Below are 13,883 nucleotides of genomic sequence, written 5' to 3' on the forward strand. Positions count from 1 at the left end.
GCAGGGTTCACACACACTACTGTAAGCTAGCTGCATTTGCATAGCTAGCAAACAAACCGATAGAGAAAACATTAGCTAGCACTATTCCATTTGGCGTCGTCAAAAGATGGAAACTTTGCTATCGTCAATTTAATCCAAGATCAGCACGGATATTGTAGTTCTTCTAAATCCATTTGCCATGCGTAGCGATACTGAACAGAACTATACTATATTCTACCATTGTCATAATTATCTTAACCCTTGTGTTATCTTCGGGTCGTTCTGACCCATCAGTCATTGTGACCCACCGTCGTATTGCGACAACTTTACCGCATACAAAAACAAAGTGAAGCATTTTCTTTTAACCGTTGGGCTGTCTGAGACCCCCCACATTGCCAAGGTTAAAAGAAAATTATTTTTATTTGTTTTTGTATTGGGTAAAATTGGGTAAACACAACGATGGTTCGTTATGAACCTTTGGGTCATGTGACCCGAAGGCAGCACGAGGGTTAAATGGTCCAGTTGCAAAAGCTAAATCGTCTCTAGGGACTTTGAAGCACCTGTGTGCCGATCTGGAGTAAACTGGCCATAACAAAGATGATGGCAAATACCACACAAACGGAATTGGGGCTCGCTAGCTGCATATTCAGCTATTTTGGGAAGCCAGCCAAATATAAAACCAAAACATGAATTATATTAAAATGACAAAAGGTTGCAGTTTGCGTTGTGTAAAGGGTGAACTCATACAGCTGTCAATCCAGCTGTCAATGCAATCCGTTTCACCTTTCCTAACTGACTGTCTAGCTACCTGGTAGATCGAAGCCTATTCTAGAAGAATGGTAATAAATGATAAAAGCCCATCTCCTACTGTAAATAACCTGTACATTGTGTGTGCGGCCAGCATGGTAGAAAAATTGCAGAAAAAAGAAAGACGGACATCAGAGCATTTCAGGACACCAAAACGCAAAGAAAGAACCCTAGGGGCCTAATTTCAAAGACTAGTTGATAAAATGTTCATAAAAATGATGTGAAATGTGCTAAAATAAGTTTGTTGAGTCTCTTGTTTGGCAACATGACGGGTTCTCTTCTTTAGACTTGTAAAATAGGGACATAATTGGACAATGCCATGGATACCCTCACTCTCTACTTAAACTGGTGACTGAAACAAGATTAATTTGAGGCAATGGTATTGTTGTTGTGATTAATTGTGTAGTATTGGGTACTGGTAGTTAGGAGGATGGCAAACATCTTATTTCTTTTCTAGGAGACAGACTGTGAGTCAGTGAGGGTGGTGAAAGGGAAAGAGCCAGGGAGAGACTTCAGATGATAGTGTCACAGCCATGGCAGGTCCGGGGGTCAACCTTTTTGCCAGCAGCACCAGTATAGGAGACAGTGGCACAGCACTGTCTAGTCACCTCAGTGGTGGCACAGAACCATATCAGCCACACCCACAATTTATAGAACCGCAGACTCTTGCCAACAAAGTGTTGACATTTCAAGAGAAATGGTTTTGCGATTTCCCCCAACTTTATGATGGTTCAATTGAGATTATTTTAGATGAGACTGCACCATGCCCATTGTAATGACATAAACTGCACCCATACAGTGTACAGTACATACTGGCCTTTCTTGGTATTGCTGGTTGTAAATACTGTACACCTGCATACTTGACTGATAAGAAACACTACTATAACTACATTTGAACAAGTTGAGACAACCCTTCAGTTACTAACTATAAATGATCCAGGAGTATTAATTATGGTTCCTCAATATACATTTAACATATTACAATGTAGGCTGTGTTACAGCAGTCATTTTGGTGTCCCCCTCAGAAATTGCTCTTGAGAAAATGTCATATAATTGTCCCCCTCAAAGTTGATAGCAGATTTTCACCACTGATCTTACACGACCTTAATATGTCATCATGTCCAAAACAAATAGTAACTTACATTAAAATAGTTGGGAGCGGCCACTATTTTCTAGCCATACAGTTAGGTCCATAAATATTTGGACATTGACACAATTTTCATCATTTTGGCTCTGTATACCACCACAATGGATTTGAAATGAAACAATAAGATGTGCTTTAAGTGCAGACTTTCAGCTTTAATTTCAAGGTATTTACATCCAAATCAGGTGAACGGTGTAGGAATTACAACACATTTTATATGTGGCCCCCCCTTTTTAAGGGACCAAAAATAATTGGACAAACTAACATAATCATAAATCTAATTGTCACTTTTAATACTTGGTTGCAAATCCTTTGCAGTCAATGACAGCCTGAAGTCTGGAACCCATAGACATCACCAGACGCTGGGTTTCGTCCCTGGTGATGCTCTGCCAGGCCTCTACTGCAACTGTCTTCAGTTCCTGCTTGTTCTTGGGGCATTTTCCCTTCAGTTTTGTCTTTAGCAAGTGAAATGCATGCTCAATTTAGGTCAGGTGATTGACTTGGCCATTGCAGAACATTCCACTTCTTTGCCTTAAAAAACTCTTTGGTTGCTTTCGCAGTATGCTTCGGGTCATTGTCCATCTGCACTGTGAAGCGCCGTCCTATGAGTTCTGAAGCATTTGGCTGAATCTGAGCAGATAATATTGCCAGAAACACTTCAGAATTCATCCTACTGCTTTTGTCAGCAGTCACATCATCGATAAATACAAGGGAACCAGTTCCATTGGCAGCCATACATGCCCACGCCATAACACTACCTCCACCATGCTTCACTGATGAGGTGGTATGCTTTGGATCATGAGCAGTTCCTTCCCTTTTCCATACTCTTCTCTTCCCATCATTCTGGTACAAGTTGATCTTGGTCTCATCTGTCCATAGGATGTTGTTCCAGAACTGTACAGGCTCTTTTAGATGTTTTTTGGCAAACTCTAATCTGGTCTTCCTGTTTTTGAGACTCACCAATGGTTTACATCTTGTGGTGAACCCTCTGTATTTACTCTGGTGAAGTCTTCTCTTAATTTTTGACTTTGACACAGATATGCCTACCTCCTGGAGAGTGTTCTTGATCTGGCCAACTGTTGTGAAGGGGTTTTTCTTCACCAGGGAAAGAATTCTTGTCATCCACCACAGTTGTTTTCCGTGGTCTTCCGGGTCTTTTGGTGTTGCTGAGCTCACCAGTGCGTTCTTTCTTTTTAACCCTTGTGTTATCTTCGGGTCATTCTGACCCATCAGTCATTGTGACCCACCGTCGTATTGCGACAACTTTACCGCATACCAAAACAAAGTGAATCATTTTCTTTTAACCGTTGGGCTGTCTCAGACCCTCCACATTGCGACGGTTAAAAGAAAATTATTTTTATTTGTTTTTGTATTGGGTAAAATTGGGTAAACACAACGATGGTTCGTTATGAACCTTTGGGTCATGTGACCCGAAGGCAGCACAAGGGTTAAGAATGTACCAAACAGTTGATTTGGCCACACCTAATGTTTTTGCTATCTCTCTGATAGGTTTGTTTTGATTTTTCAGCCTAACGATGGCTTGCTTCACTGATGGTGACAGCTCTTTGGACTTCATATTGAGAGTTGACAGCAACAGATTCCAAACACAAATACCATACTTGAAATGAACTCTAGACCTTTTATCTGCTCCTTGTCAATGAAATAACGAACTCCCATGAGGGAATAACATACACCTGGCCATAGAACAGCTGAGCAGCCAATTGTCCAATTACTTTTGGTCCCTTAAAAAGGGGGGGGCCACATTTCAAATGTGTTGTAATTCCTACACGTTCACCTGATTTGGATGTAAATACCCTGAAATTAAAGCTGAAAGTCTGCACTTAAAGCACATCTTGATTGTTTCATTTCAAATCCATTGTGGTGGTATACAGAGCCAAAATGATGAAAATTGTGTCAATGTCCAAATATTTATGGACCTAACTGTATATGTTCCAGCAATCCTATTCCAGCTGTCCTTGTCAATCAAACTCGAGCTAGAGGAAAGGGCGGAACTTCAGACAAATGGGTGCGCTGTTTCTCGTATTTTATTTTCTTAGGTTACTGAGAATTTTAATTGATTTACTGATTTAATTTTAATTTAGTTTTTATTCGAATTTAGATGATTGGTCCTAACCCTTTAGACAGTTTTTAGCTGTATATCCAAATCAAAATAGATCTAAACATTCTTATCAATAGGCTAAAATATTCATAATATAGAACATTTGCATTACAACAACTTAAATGTAACATACAGCACTGACAAAAGACAAAATAACTTCATTTCATTTTCGATTCCATTTGGATCCCATTTTATTCCAAAATGATTACCCAAATAGCCAATTTCCTAGTTTAACGCACGTGCACGGTGCGCGTTCGAAGTCTGTGCACCAGTGTTCACAATCATGACATGACATTCAACTCACTGAAACTCAAAGCGCAACACGTGGGTGGTTTTGAAAGGTAAAATGTCCACGTTTTATTGCTTCGTTTGTAAATAGAACAATATGTTCATAGCAATAACCGTAATATGCACTGCAGGGAAAGTTACTTGTTTTTAGGAGGCCTATCTTAGAAGTGTTTTCATAAAACAAAACATTGGTCTGTACAGTAGCTAGCTGTTTTTTTTTGCCAACATTGAATTGAATGTTGCTAACGTGACTTGACGTAGCCTCGTCAAGTAGAACATTATCAGCTAGCTAGCTTCACAAAACGATTTAGCTAGCTAGCCTATACGTACTAACCAAACGGCTAGCTTCGTCACAACATGCCTACTATTAGTAGGGTGGGCCTATTATGCACTTAAGTTCCACTGGGCTGTGGAAGGAGCCATGGGTGGCACTAGGTTTTTAATAAACAAAAAAACTAAACTGTGATAGCAGCTGTCGCAAACTGGAAACAGCCTGGAACATGTGCACAGTCAGTACAGTGCTAGCCGATTTTGTAGTTAAGTGCGTTGAAAACGTAGGCGTAGATGACCTGTGGTGGTGATTGCATGTTTCTTGCAGCTATGACATTGCTGGCTAGCTGTATCCCGCTGTGCAAACATACATGTTTGAGATGTTGATATTATCTTTCAATTCGTATCCTTCAGTTAACAAGCCATATCGTCATGAAACGCACGTTTCCCCAATCAATGGTGATGCCCAACATGCCACTGAGGAGGCCTTCCACCAGCCAGGGCGATGCCCCGGTCTCTCCCAAGACTTTCACCCCGCCCATCGGAACACCAGAGCGGCCTCTAGTGACTTTGAACGGTGATGGCGGTACGCAAAATGTTTTTTGTGCCAGTAGCAATGTTTTTCTTTCATGATAAATTAACATCATTAAAAATCAGACTTTTTTTTTTCAAGGTGGTGCCGAATCTGTTGTTCGTTCTTTGGTATGTATATACATTACGTAAATATGTGACCTATCTCAACTATTATATTATATTCTTAGTAATAATAATAAATATTTAAAAAAAAATAGCTTTCTGGTGAAAGACAGTGGGTTGGGGGATTTCTTATCAGCAGGCCTGTTCACTATTGGGTAGATTAAATGTAAATGTAAATTAAATGTACACAAATATGAAGAAAGAAAGAAAATCAACAAGTGTCATGTGTTTTGCTCAGAGTGATTCCTTGCCACCCATGACTGTGAAGCTGTGCAACTACTGCAGCCAGCAAGGTCAGTTGTCATTCTTGACATTTCCAGCGATCAGGTTCATATTTTTTTTCTTTTGATTCTATAATGAACATTTCTGTAGTATAATCTATTCACCATTTGATTCATGTCTACTGTGTGATCTATGCTGATGTAAGGAAACCTTCTCTGTACACGCTGCAAGAGAACCTGGTACTGCTCATTGGCATGTCAGAAAGCCAACTGGAACGCTCACAGACACTTGTGCATGCCAAGTACGCCAGAAAGCCCTACTAGGTAAACTGAGTCCTCCCAGAGTGGGGACATCACTTAAGCCCACTTTATACTCACGGACACAGGGAACGCCCTCGGAGAGCCCCGAATTTTACGGGTACCCCTTGGCCGTGATTGGTCCGCTACCGCTAACCCTACCTACTATTCTGGCGGTGAATTGTTTTCAGTACCCACAGCCTTCGGAGTACTATAAATTCAAAAGAGTAAATCGAATCAGTCCGAATCCGTTTGTCTGTCTGTCCGTATCGGAGTTGGAGTAGTATAAAGCTAGCTATAGCCACACAATACATTTCTTTATGGACAAACCCTGACATAAGCTCTCCAGTTTAACAATTTCTCTTTCAATTGTTTATAAAAAGTGACCCAAAAGAAACTCCACTGTCACCAGTAGGAAATGGATCCAACACAAACTCAAAGGTATCGTTATTTTTTATGTTGTAAAATACTTTTTCTGTGAAGTGTAAAATATACACAGTTCAGGCAAATACCCAAGCATTACCAATAGTAATGGTTGCACCTGTAAGACGTTTTTGTTTCCAGTTCAAACAATATGCCCCAGGGCACCTTATTGCTGATATGGGTTCAGCGATAAGACCTTTATTCATTCCAGCTGATGACCTTTTGTGTTCTGACCTTTTCAGGTGAACAACTGTGATGTGGCTGGTCCCCGGAGAGTCTACCTCCAGAATCTGCACAAGAACGACCTCAGCAAAGGAGCTGAAGTACAGGTTTGGGATTATGCCCATTTATCATCCCAGGAGGACAGGTTATAAGTGCGTGCTTACGTGCTCCAGGTTAGGGTTGGATATTGAAAAACCCGACCATTTAGCACCAACCAAAGGAGATATCGAATATCAAATGTTTTTAATCTCAAAAGTACTAGAGTACAGAACCAAAAATTACATTGTCACTATGCAATGATTTATGGTGTTCACTAATCATTTTTATCAAAGTTGTTGGCCTGTAATCTTATTAGGTTTTCATGATTAAAATGATCGTGAAGGCATTGTATTAAAAGTATCTGAAATCTTCAAACAACATCCAACACGATTCCAGGCAACTGTGGTGGAGCTCCGAAGCCCTGGCAGGTTTTTCATCCACGTGCAGAGCCCTGAGACCATGGAGTCTCTTAAAACCATTTCTGGAGAACTACAGAAATACAGCGTCAGTCCTCTGAGGTCCACCTATGTGCCTGATCAAAGAGAGGTCTGCGCTGTCAAATTCTCCTTGGATCAGGTGAGCTGTCCGGTCAATTGTCGTTGCCCATTCCAAACACTGGCCCTCCTGTCAGCTTGACATCCATACAGAGGAGCACAAACTGAAGAATGATTCTCAAGTAAATAGTTTTAATGTTATGTTTTTAGTCTTTCATGGGCGTGTGTTTTATGCTGTTTATGAGCCTCTAATCTAAGACAATCTTCTATCTTTATGTGATAGACAATAGAGTTGTTTGTATTGAATTTAAAGAACTGAACCGCATGTCTGCCGTCCTGTCTTTACAGAACTGGTACAGAGGTATGGTCCAGTCTGTGGCTTCAGACCAGAAGACTGCCAGTATTCTCTATATTGACTTTGGCAACGAGGAGAATGTGACAATGGACATGATTAAGCCCCTGGCTGCTAGCCTGGAGCTCATGCCACCTTGTGTGAGTCATAGGATTTTAAACAGGAAGAACTTTGTATGTTAAAGCCTTTTTTATTTTTTATTAAATGAAGAAAAATTTCCCTTTATGGAAATAATACTTTTTATTAGTGCAGTAGTTCTACCCTCGAGAACTAGCTTATGACGGTAAACATTTCTCCAATTGAACAAAACTTACCTTATTGTACAGCTAATCTGTAGTTTCAGCTTTCTACAAATCTCTACTAAACAATATATGTAGTGGATGCAATTATAAAAGGTAAAACTCCTAGTAGCTACCCACATCAAATGGGCCCAGGTGCTGTGTCACCTCAGGCCCCAGAGGTTTCTTTGACAGGTTGTGACTCCCAGATTCTCCTGTGTCAGGCCGTGGAGTGCCGCGTGGCAGGGATCGAGCCCGTGACGGACAGCTGGACGGAGGAGTGTATCATAGCAGTGAAGCAGCTGGTCGCAGGGAAGAGCCTGACGGTGACTGTGGTGGATGTCCAGGAGAGCGACAGCGTCCACTCTGTGGACGTGTTATTGTCTCCTATTGGTAATGTCTATGACTATGTACAGGCTCATTCCTGGGCATGTTGCTAAAGCCAGTTAAGCAGTTAGAAGTTGTGCTCCCACCTTTTGCCTATCGCTGGCTAGTCTTTGAGCTCTTTTCCTCCTAAATCCATCCACCTCACAGGCAAGAATCTCAGTACCTTACTCGTGGCCCAAGGATATGCGGCGAAGGTGACCAACAAGCAGTGCTCTGAACAGGACATTGGTGAGGAAACTTCCTTAGTCAGCCTGTAGCTGGCTATCACAAGAGTTCAATTCAACTGACAATGAAAATTAATGGCGCATTTCAATATTTTGGTTACTCTTGTTTTTGTTGAACAGGTGATTTGTAGCATACTTAAACTCTTTATTCCGCTACATTCCTAAGCGTTGTATCGTATCTAGTGAAGGTTTTATAACTCTGATACTCCAGTGAGTGCTTCCCTGGAGAACTTCCGTAGCCAGTCGGGCGGTAAGAATGAGAACACGGATGCCCGGTCACCCGACCCGCTGACCCAGGGGTTGGGAGACTCCTTCACTGCTGTGGTCACTCACCTGCAGTCCCCTGACGACATCATCTGTCAGAAGTTGGAGAACGCCAGTAAGTGCCACCCACCTGCCGAGCCTGCTGAAAGGTTTTTCGTGTCAATGCTAGGTTGTATGGTTTCCAACTGGGACCCATTGGTCCAGAAATATCTCAAGTGATCTTAATATAGACCGGCCTGTGGAGAGCGCTGCCTCCAGATGGTCCCAGTGGTCGGAGCAGTACTGGTGTGTGTGTGTGTAGGTGTGATCCAGGAGCTGCAGCTGAAGCTGAGGGAGCGCTGCTGTCAGGCTCCTCCAGCCAGTGCCAACTTCAGACCGGCCCCTGGCACTGTCTGCTGTGCCCTGTTTTCAGGTACCAGGTCATTCTCCAATCACAGTCTCACTTTTACACACACACACGATCGACAGTCAATCATTTTTTTTAACAGAAATGCAGAACGTGGCATCGCCAGCAACAAACGACGCAGGCAAAACCACTTCAATCCTAACACACGGCTGGCTTCTACCATTTGCATAAACTTGGCATGTGTCAGTGTTGACATGTGCTGCGCCTGTCTCTCTGCAGAGGACAACCAGTGGTACAGAGCCACTGTGCTGGCCTACTCGTCCGAGGAGCGAGTGTGTGTGGGGTACATTGACTTTGGCAACTCTGAGGAGGTGGACCTGGGGCGCCTGCTGCCTCTGAGCCCGGAGCTGCTGGTTCTGCCCATGCAAGCCATCCCCTGCGCCCTGGCCGGTAAGATGCCAGGTCCTGGAGTCGGCTCTTAATATCGAGCTGCATGGCCTGATATGAGTTTTTTCTAAGGGTTTGAACAACCACAGGCAGTGGAGAAAGCTGTACACTTGTTTAGATGTGGTCCTCAAGTGTAAAATAGTCAACATGGGAAGTTTGACAGTTTAAACAGGTTTGTGTCTTTTTAACCTGGAAGGTGAAAGGCTGTAGTTTTTAACGCGTGGACACTCCCTGCCGTCCTCCAGGCGTGCGGCCCGTGGCGGAGGCCTGGTCCGAGGACGGCGTCCAGATGCTGCGGCGCACCGTGTGCAACCGCTTCCTGCGCGTGGAGATCCTGGGAGAGAGCGAGGGCAGGGCGCTGGTCACCATGGTGGACGAGGCCAGCGACCCCCAAGCCAACGTGGCCGAGGTGCTGGTCGCCACCGGCTACGCCCTGCCTGCTGACCCCAGCCCCCCCCGGGACGCGGAGGCTGAGGCCGCCCCCGGGGTGGAGGCCCTGGAGTGGTCCTGTGTGGAGCTTCCCTGCGAGGGCCAGAAGGTGGCGATGTTGGTCAGCGTGATCGAGAGCCCGGGAGAATTCTACTGCAACGTCTACAGCACTAAAGGTACAGCCGTTCAGATCTGTCAAATAAACAGTGTTCCATCCATGCTTGACTTGTTTTCAAAATGGCTGAATTTGCAATGATGCAGTTATTAAATGAGTAATGTGAATAAATACTCTATTTTAGAAAAATACTCTTTCTAAACTTTCTATTTATCTAGTACATGTTTGTGTTCTTGTTCAGAGTTTCAGGTTCTCGCTGAGCTGAGGTTGGAGTTGACTCAATACTGTGAGGCAAACAACACCCCCTTCACGCCTACAGTGGGAGTGCCCTGCTGTGCCATGTTCTCTGGTAACACCTCACCCAAGCTACCACAATCTCCAAATCCAAATATGAAGAAATACTCTGTAGACCCCCCCCTCTCTCTCTGCAGGAGACGGTGTGTGGTACCGAGGTATGGTGCAGGAGGTGTGTGAGGGCAAGGCCAGAGTCTTCTTTGTGGACTACGGCAACTCCGGCGAGGTGGAGCTGCCCCACCTCCGAGTCATCACGCCACACCTCCTCAGACATCCCTTCCAGGCCATCCGCTGTTACCTCGCAGGTACGGTGTGAACGGCCTGCATTTGAATTTCACGCCAAAAACTGAATGTCTTTTCAAAGAGTACTGACAAAACATTTCTAACTGGAATTAAATCTCGACGTGTGTGTCGTGCCAGGTGTGGAGCCCCCAGGCTTCCAGTGGAGCAGCGAGTCTCTCAGACGGTTCCAGGCCCTGTGCATCGGCCACCAGCTGCTGGGCCGAGTCCTCTCCATTACGGAGCAGGGCTACGGCATCGAGCTTGAGCGCGGCGGTCAGAACATCCGTGCCACCCTCTTCTCTGAACAGCTGGCCAGAGTGTCCGGTCAGCAGCTCACACCAGCTTCTAAAGAGACCACAGCTAGCACCGGCCCACCCACAGCCATGCCCACCAATCAGAAGGAACATCACTTGGAGATGCCCAAACTGGCCATTCAGAAGGAGGCTCCTGCTCAGGTTCCGATGCCAAAGGAAGGTTCGTGATTGGCCAGACAAAATAATTTGTATGTGGTAAAAAAAAATAAAGTGGTCAAAGTTTTTTTTTTTTTTTTTCTCAGCAGCTTCTTTCCCTGTGGACTGGAGGACTGAGGAGTTACCCACCCATGAGACCTTCCAGCCCCGCATTGCAGCTGTGGTCAGCCCTAGCCTGTTCTATCTGTTCAACCCCAACCAGGGTGAGGAGGCCACACACACGCAGCCCCCCCCCCTACCCATCATGCTGCGTGGCGCGTCAGTCCTGGTCAGACGTGTGTTTTCTGTCTGTTTGTTTCCCAGTGGACCGGGAGCAGCTGCAGCAGGTGATGAGGGACCTGAGTGTCTACTGCAGCAGCCAGCCCCCCCCCAGCCAGGGCACTCCTCCCCCTGGAGCTGCCTGCTGTGCCCAGTTCTCTGGTCAGCACTCCAGTCCCCATCTTGCTGCACGGCTGCTCTTAACTGTGACACGTGACCCCATACGTCTCCGCTGTTACCGTTTGGAATAATGCTTTTCCCTCTGCAGCAGATAAGAGCTGGTACAGAGCGGTGGTGCTGGAGACCCGGGACATGGAGGCCACGGTGCTCTATGCAGACTACGGCAACTCTGAGACGGTGGCCCTCTCCTGCATCCTTCCCATCCCCAAAGAGCTGCTGCAGCTGCCCTTCCAGATCTGCCGCTGTGCCCTGCAGGGTAGGATGGACTCTGCCCCTCCATCCCATCTGTGTGACCTCTCGTCTTTTTGGACGTCTGTTTTAGTTGTGTGGTATTTTTACACTGCAGTCTCATCTCGTCTTCTTCCCACACACCACCACAGGTAAGGAGAACTTTCCCGTCGTGTGGCCTGCGGAGGTCCTGGAGCTGTTCCGAGTCTTGCTGTCCGACGGCGTCCTCGCCTCCAAGCAGACCTACGATGGACGCTGCAACCTGCTGTCGGTCACCCTGAGCAACGAGCACGGCCAGGGCCACCTCAACAGCATGATCCTGGAGGGCCTGCAGAACACCAAGGCTCAAGCCAAGACCGTCTCACCCACACCACACCACACCCTGACTGCCACGACCACGCACAAACCGGATCAAATCACGCCCACGCCGAAACCGCACCCAGCCCCGACCGCTGCAACCACCCAGAACGCAGCTGGCTACATGGAGACCGCCGCTGTCATCTTGGAGACCCCAGGGCCGAGACACAGTGGGGAGAGTGCTAAGCCTGCTTCAGCTCCAGTCAATGGTAGGGGGATTCAGACGGGGGGGTTTAGCAGTGAATTCAGATATGAATTGACACAGTAAGTGGTTCTTCCATGTCATATTGGACGTCATTGGGAGGTGACAGGGATTCATTTGGCTCATTTAAGCTGTCATTTCATCCAGAGGATTTCCTACCAACGCTGCCCAAGCAGATGGTACACTTGGCTGCCTAGAAGCCAATTAAGGCTCATTTTAAAAGCGACTTTATGATTGATGGTCTCCATCGAAGAACATGTTGACTCTTGACCTGTGTTTCCAGAACATACCAGACAAGTGAAGCGTGAACCCAAGGACCCGCAGAGTGCCACTTGTTCAAAGAGCACCAACGGTATAGTCTCTCTCTCACTGCACACTTCTGTACTTTGCTTTGTCGCTCTGCATGAAAAATCTGAAAAGTCTTTATTGTTGAGTAAGCCTGCTTGCAGCGACATGGCGGATATGCTGCTCGTTGGTCAGTACCACACAATGATCCTAGTGTTTGACCTGTTTTTGGTCCTCCAGGAGTAGAATATTTACAACTTGCTTGATTTTGTGAATTGACTCAAAGATATGTTATACATCCTTTCAGGATTACCATGCTGCTGTCTTCAAATAAAGACACAGGTGAGAACAATCTACAGTATGCATTTCTGTATGTAAGATTCATGTTTTTAGTAAACCCTCAGCTTGTGTGTTTTTGTTAACAGTTGCAGTATTTGGTTTTGTCTTTCCCCAGATTGATAACCTTGAAGGGCTGATTCTGTCTCTAATGAAGCAGTTAGGAGGACTGCCCAACTGAAACCCATGACTCTGCCCTCAACTGTGGCAACAATAAGGATGAATGTAGAATATATTTGGATATTCTGTTAATATTGTTTACAACTAAAGCAAGTTTAGTTTCAATGTTGTGAATGTTCCATTGAGATTTATTATTGTTAGTTATTTACATTATGTATGTAAAATGTTGCCCTTCAGTTTAAAATGACACATTTAAATATTATGTTTTAAAGTGACAACCTCAATGATCTGCAAGAGCAGCAGATCTGGTTCTAGATGGGACTACAGTGTGGCGTTTGAAAAGCCCGCTGTTTTGTGTTCAGACTGTTTGGTTTTGTCAGTTACAATTACTCCCCTTTCTCATTTACTGTTGCAATTATATTTCTGTCTTAAATTGGAGGTTTTTAAATTAAAGTTCATTTGTGATATGTACTAGAAAGTGTATCGCCGTAATTGTCTTCCATTGCAATAGTGTATCGTATTAGTTTATTAGTTATAAATAGCTGGGGGAGCTGGTCTTGATGTAAACGCTTGTGTTCAGGTTCTGTGCTTTATTAATGTGGTTGGAGAAGGAGTTAGAGTAAGACATGCTAATACACACTTCTTACACATGGACACACCTGCACATACCAACACACTCACTGACATATCTTAAACTCCACACACTTCCCAAGTTCTACAGTCTTCAGACACCATTGGCACTTTAATATAAAGTACATCACAATACTCGAAATAATACCTCTAAATACGGTGCACTACTGTGTGCATTAGTATACCGCTAAAACAATATCTACTGTCTTATTATTTGACTCTTCAACACCTGTAGCTAGCTGGAATATTTGCTCCTAATCTACAGAGTAGCCTACCTACTTTGAATCTACAGGTTGACCTTGGCGATTCATATTTCCATTGTTTGGAGCAACAGGAAATTAAAGCATCTTGTTTGCAATGTTGGAGTAAACTGATCGTCTCGGAAGTGGGAATGACAGGA

At 44.7% G+C, this 13,883-nt stretch overlaps 1 protein-coding gene across 4 annotated transcripts; it reads left to right on the plus strand.

The window, feature by feature from the left end:
* The first annotated feature begins 4,283 nt into the window (after positions 1-4,283).
* On the plus strand, positions 4,284-13,331 carry tdrd1 (tudor domain containing 1). Of its 4 annotated transcripts, XM_062474614.1 has the most exons (25): positions 4,284-4,390; positions 5,022-5,193; positions 5,281-5,309; positions 5,542-5,596; positions 5,731-5,848; positions 6,205-6,262; positions 6,487-6,573; positions 6,902-7,081; positions 7,348-7,491; positions 7,854-8,022; positions 8,164-8,244; positions 8,452-8,619; positions 8,806-8,916; positions 9,130-9,300; positions 9,543-9,902; positions 10,083-10,190; positions 10,273-10,440; positions 10,556-10,891; positions 10,974-11,090; positions 11,191-11,307; positions 11,414-11,581; positions 11,706-12,119; positions 12,396-12,464; positions 12,705-12,739; positions 12,852-13,331. In XM_062474614.1, the coding sequence occupies exons 2-25, from the start codon at positions 5,040-5,042 to the stop codon at positions 12,912-12,914; spliced, it is 3,480 nt and encodes a 1,159-aa protein (XP_062330598.1). In that variant the 5' UTR covers positions 4,284-4,390; positions 5,022-5,039; the 3' UTR covers positions 12,915-13,331. The 4 variants fall into 4 exon arrangements, with proteins under 4 accessions (XP_062330598.1, XP_062330600.1, XP_062330599.1 ...); XM_062474616.1 differs by lacking the exon at positions 4,284-4,390 and having other exon boundaries at positions 11,417-11,581; XM_062474615.1 differs by lacking the exon at positions 4,284-4,390 and having other exon boundaries at positions 10,977-11,090.
* The last annotated feature ends 552 nt before the right edge of the window (positions 13,332-13,883 follow it).

This window comes from Osmerus eperlanus, chromosome 12 (genome assembly GCF_963692335.1).
Source record: "Osmerus eperlanus chromosome 12, fOsmEpe2.1, whole genome shotgun sequence".
NCBI classification, from domain to species: Eukaryota; Metazoa; Chordata; class Actinopteri; order Osmeriformes; family Osmeridae; genus Osmerus; species Osmerus eperlanus.

What these genes read in the sequence shown, in the direction of transcription:
- tdrd1 (XM_062474614.1), top strand. Translation starts at nt 5,040, where the DNA reads ATGAAACGCACGTTTCCCCAATCAATGGTGATGCCCAACATGCCACTG. An exon ending in CGTGTTATTGTCTCCTATTG is followed by an intron (nt 8,023 to 8,163) that starts GTAATGTCTATG and finishes TCCACCTCACAG; the next exon opens with GCAAGAATCTCAGTACCTTA. An exon ending in GGTTCCGATGCCAAAGGAAG is followed by an intron (nt 10,892 to 10,973) that starts GTTCGTGATTGG and finishes TTTTTTTCTCAG; the next exon opens with CAGCTTCTTTCCCTGTGGAC.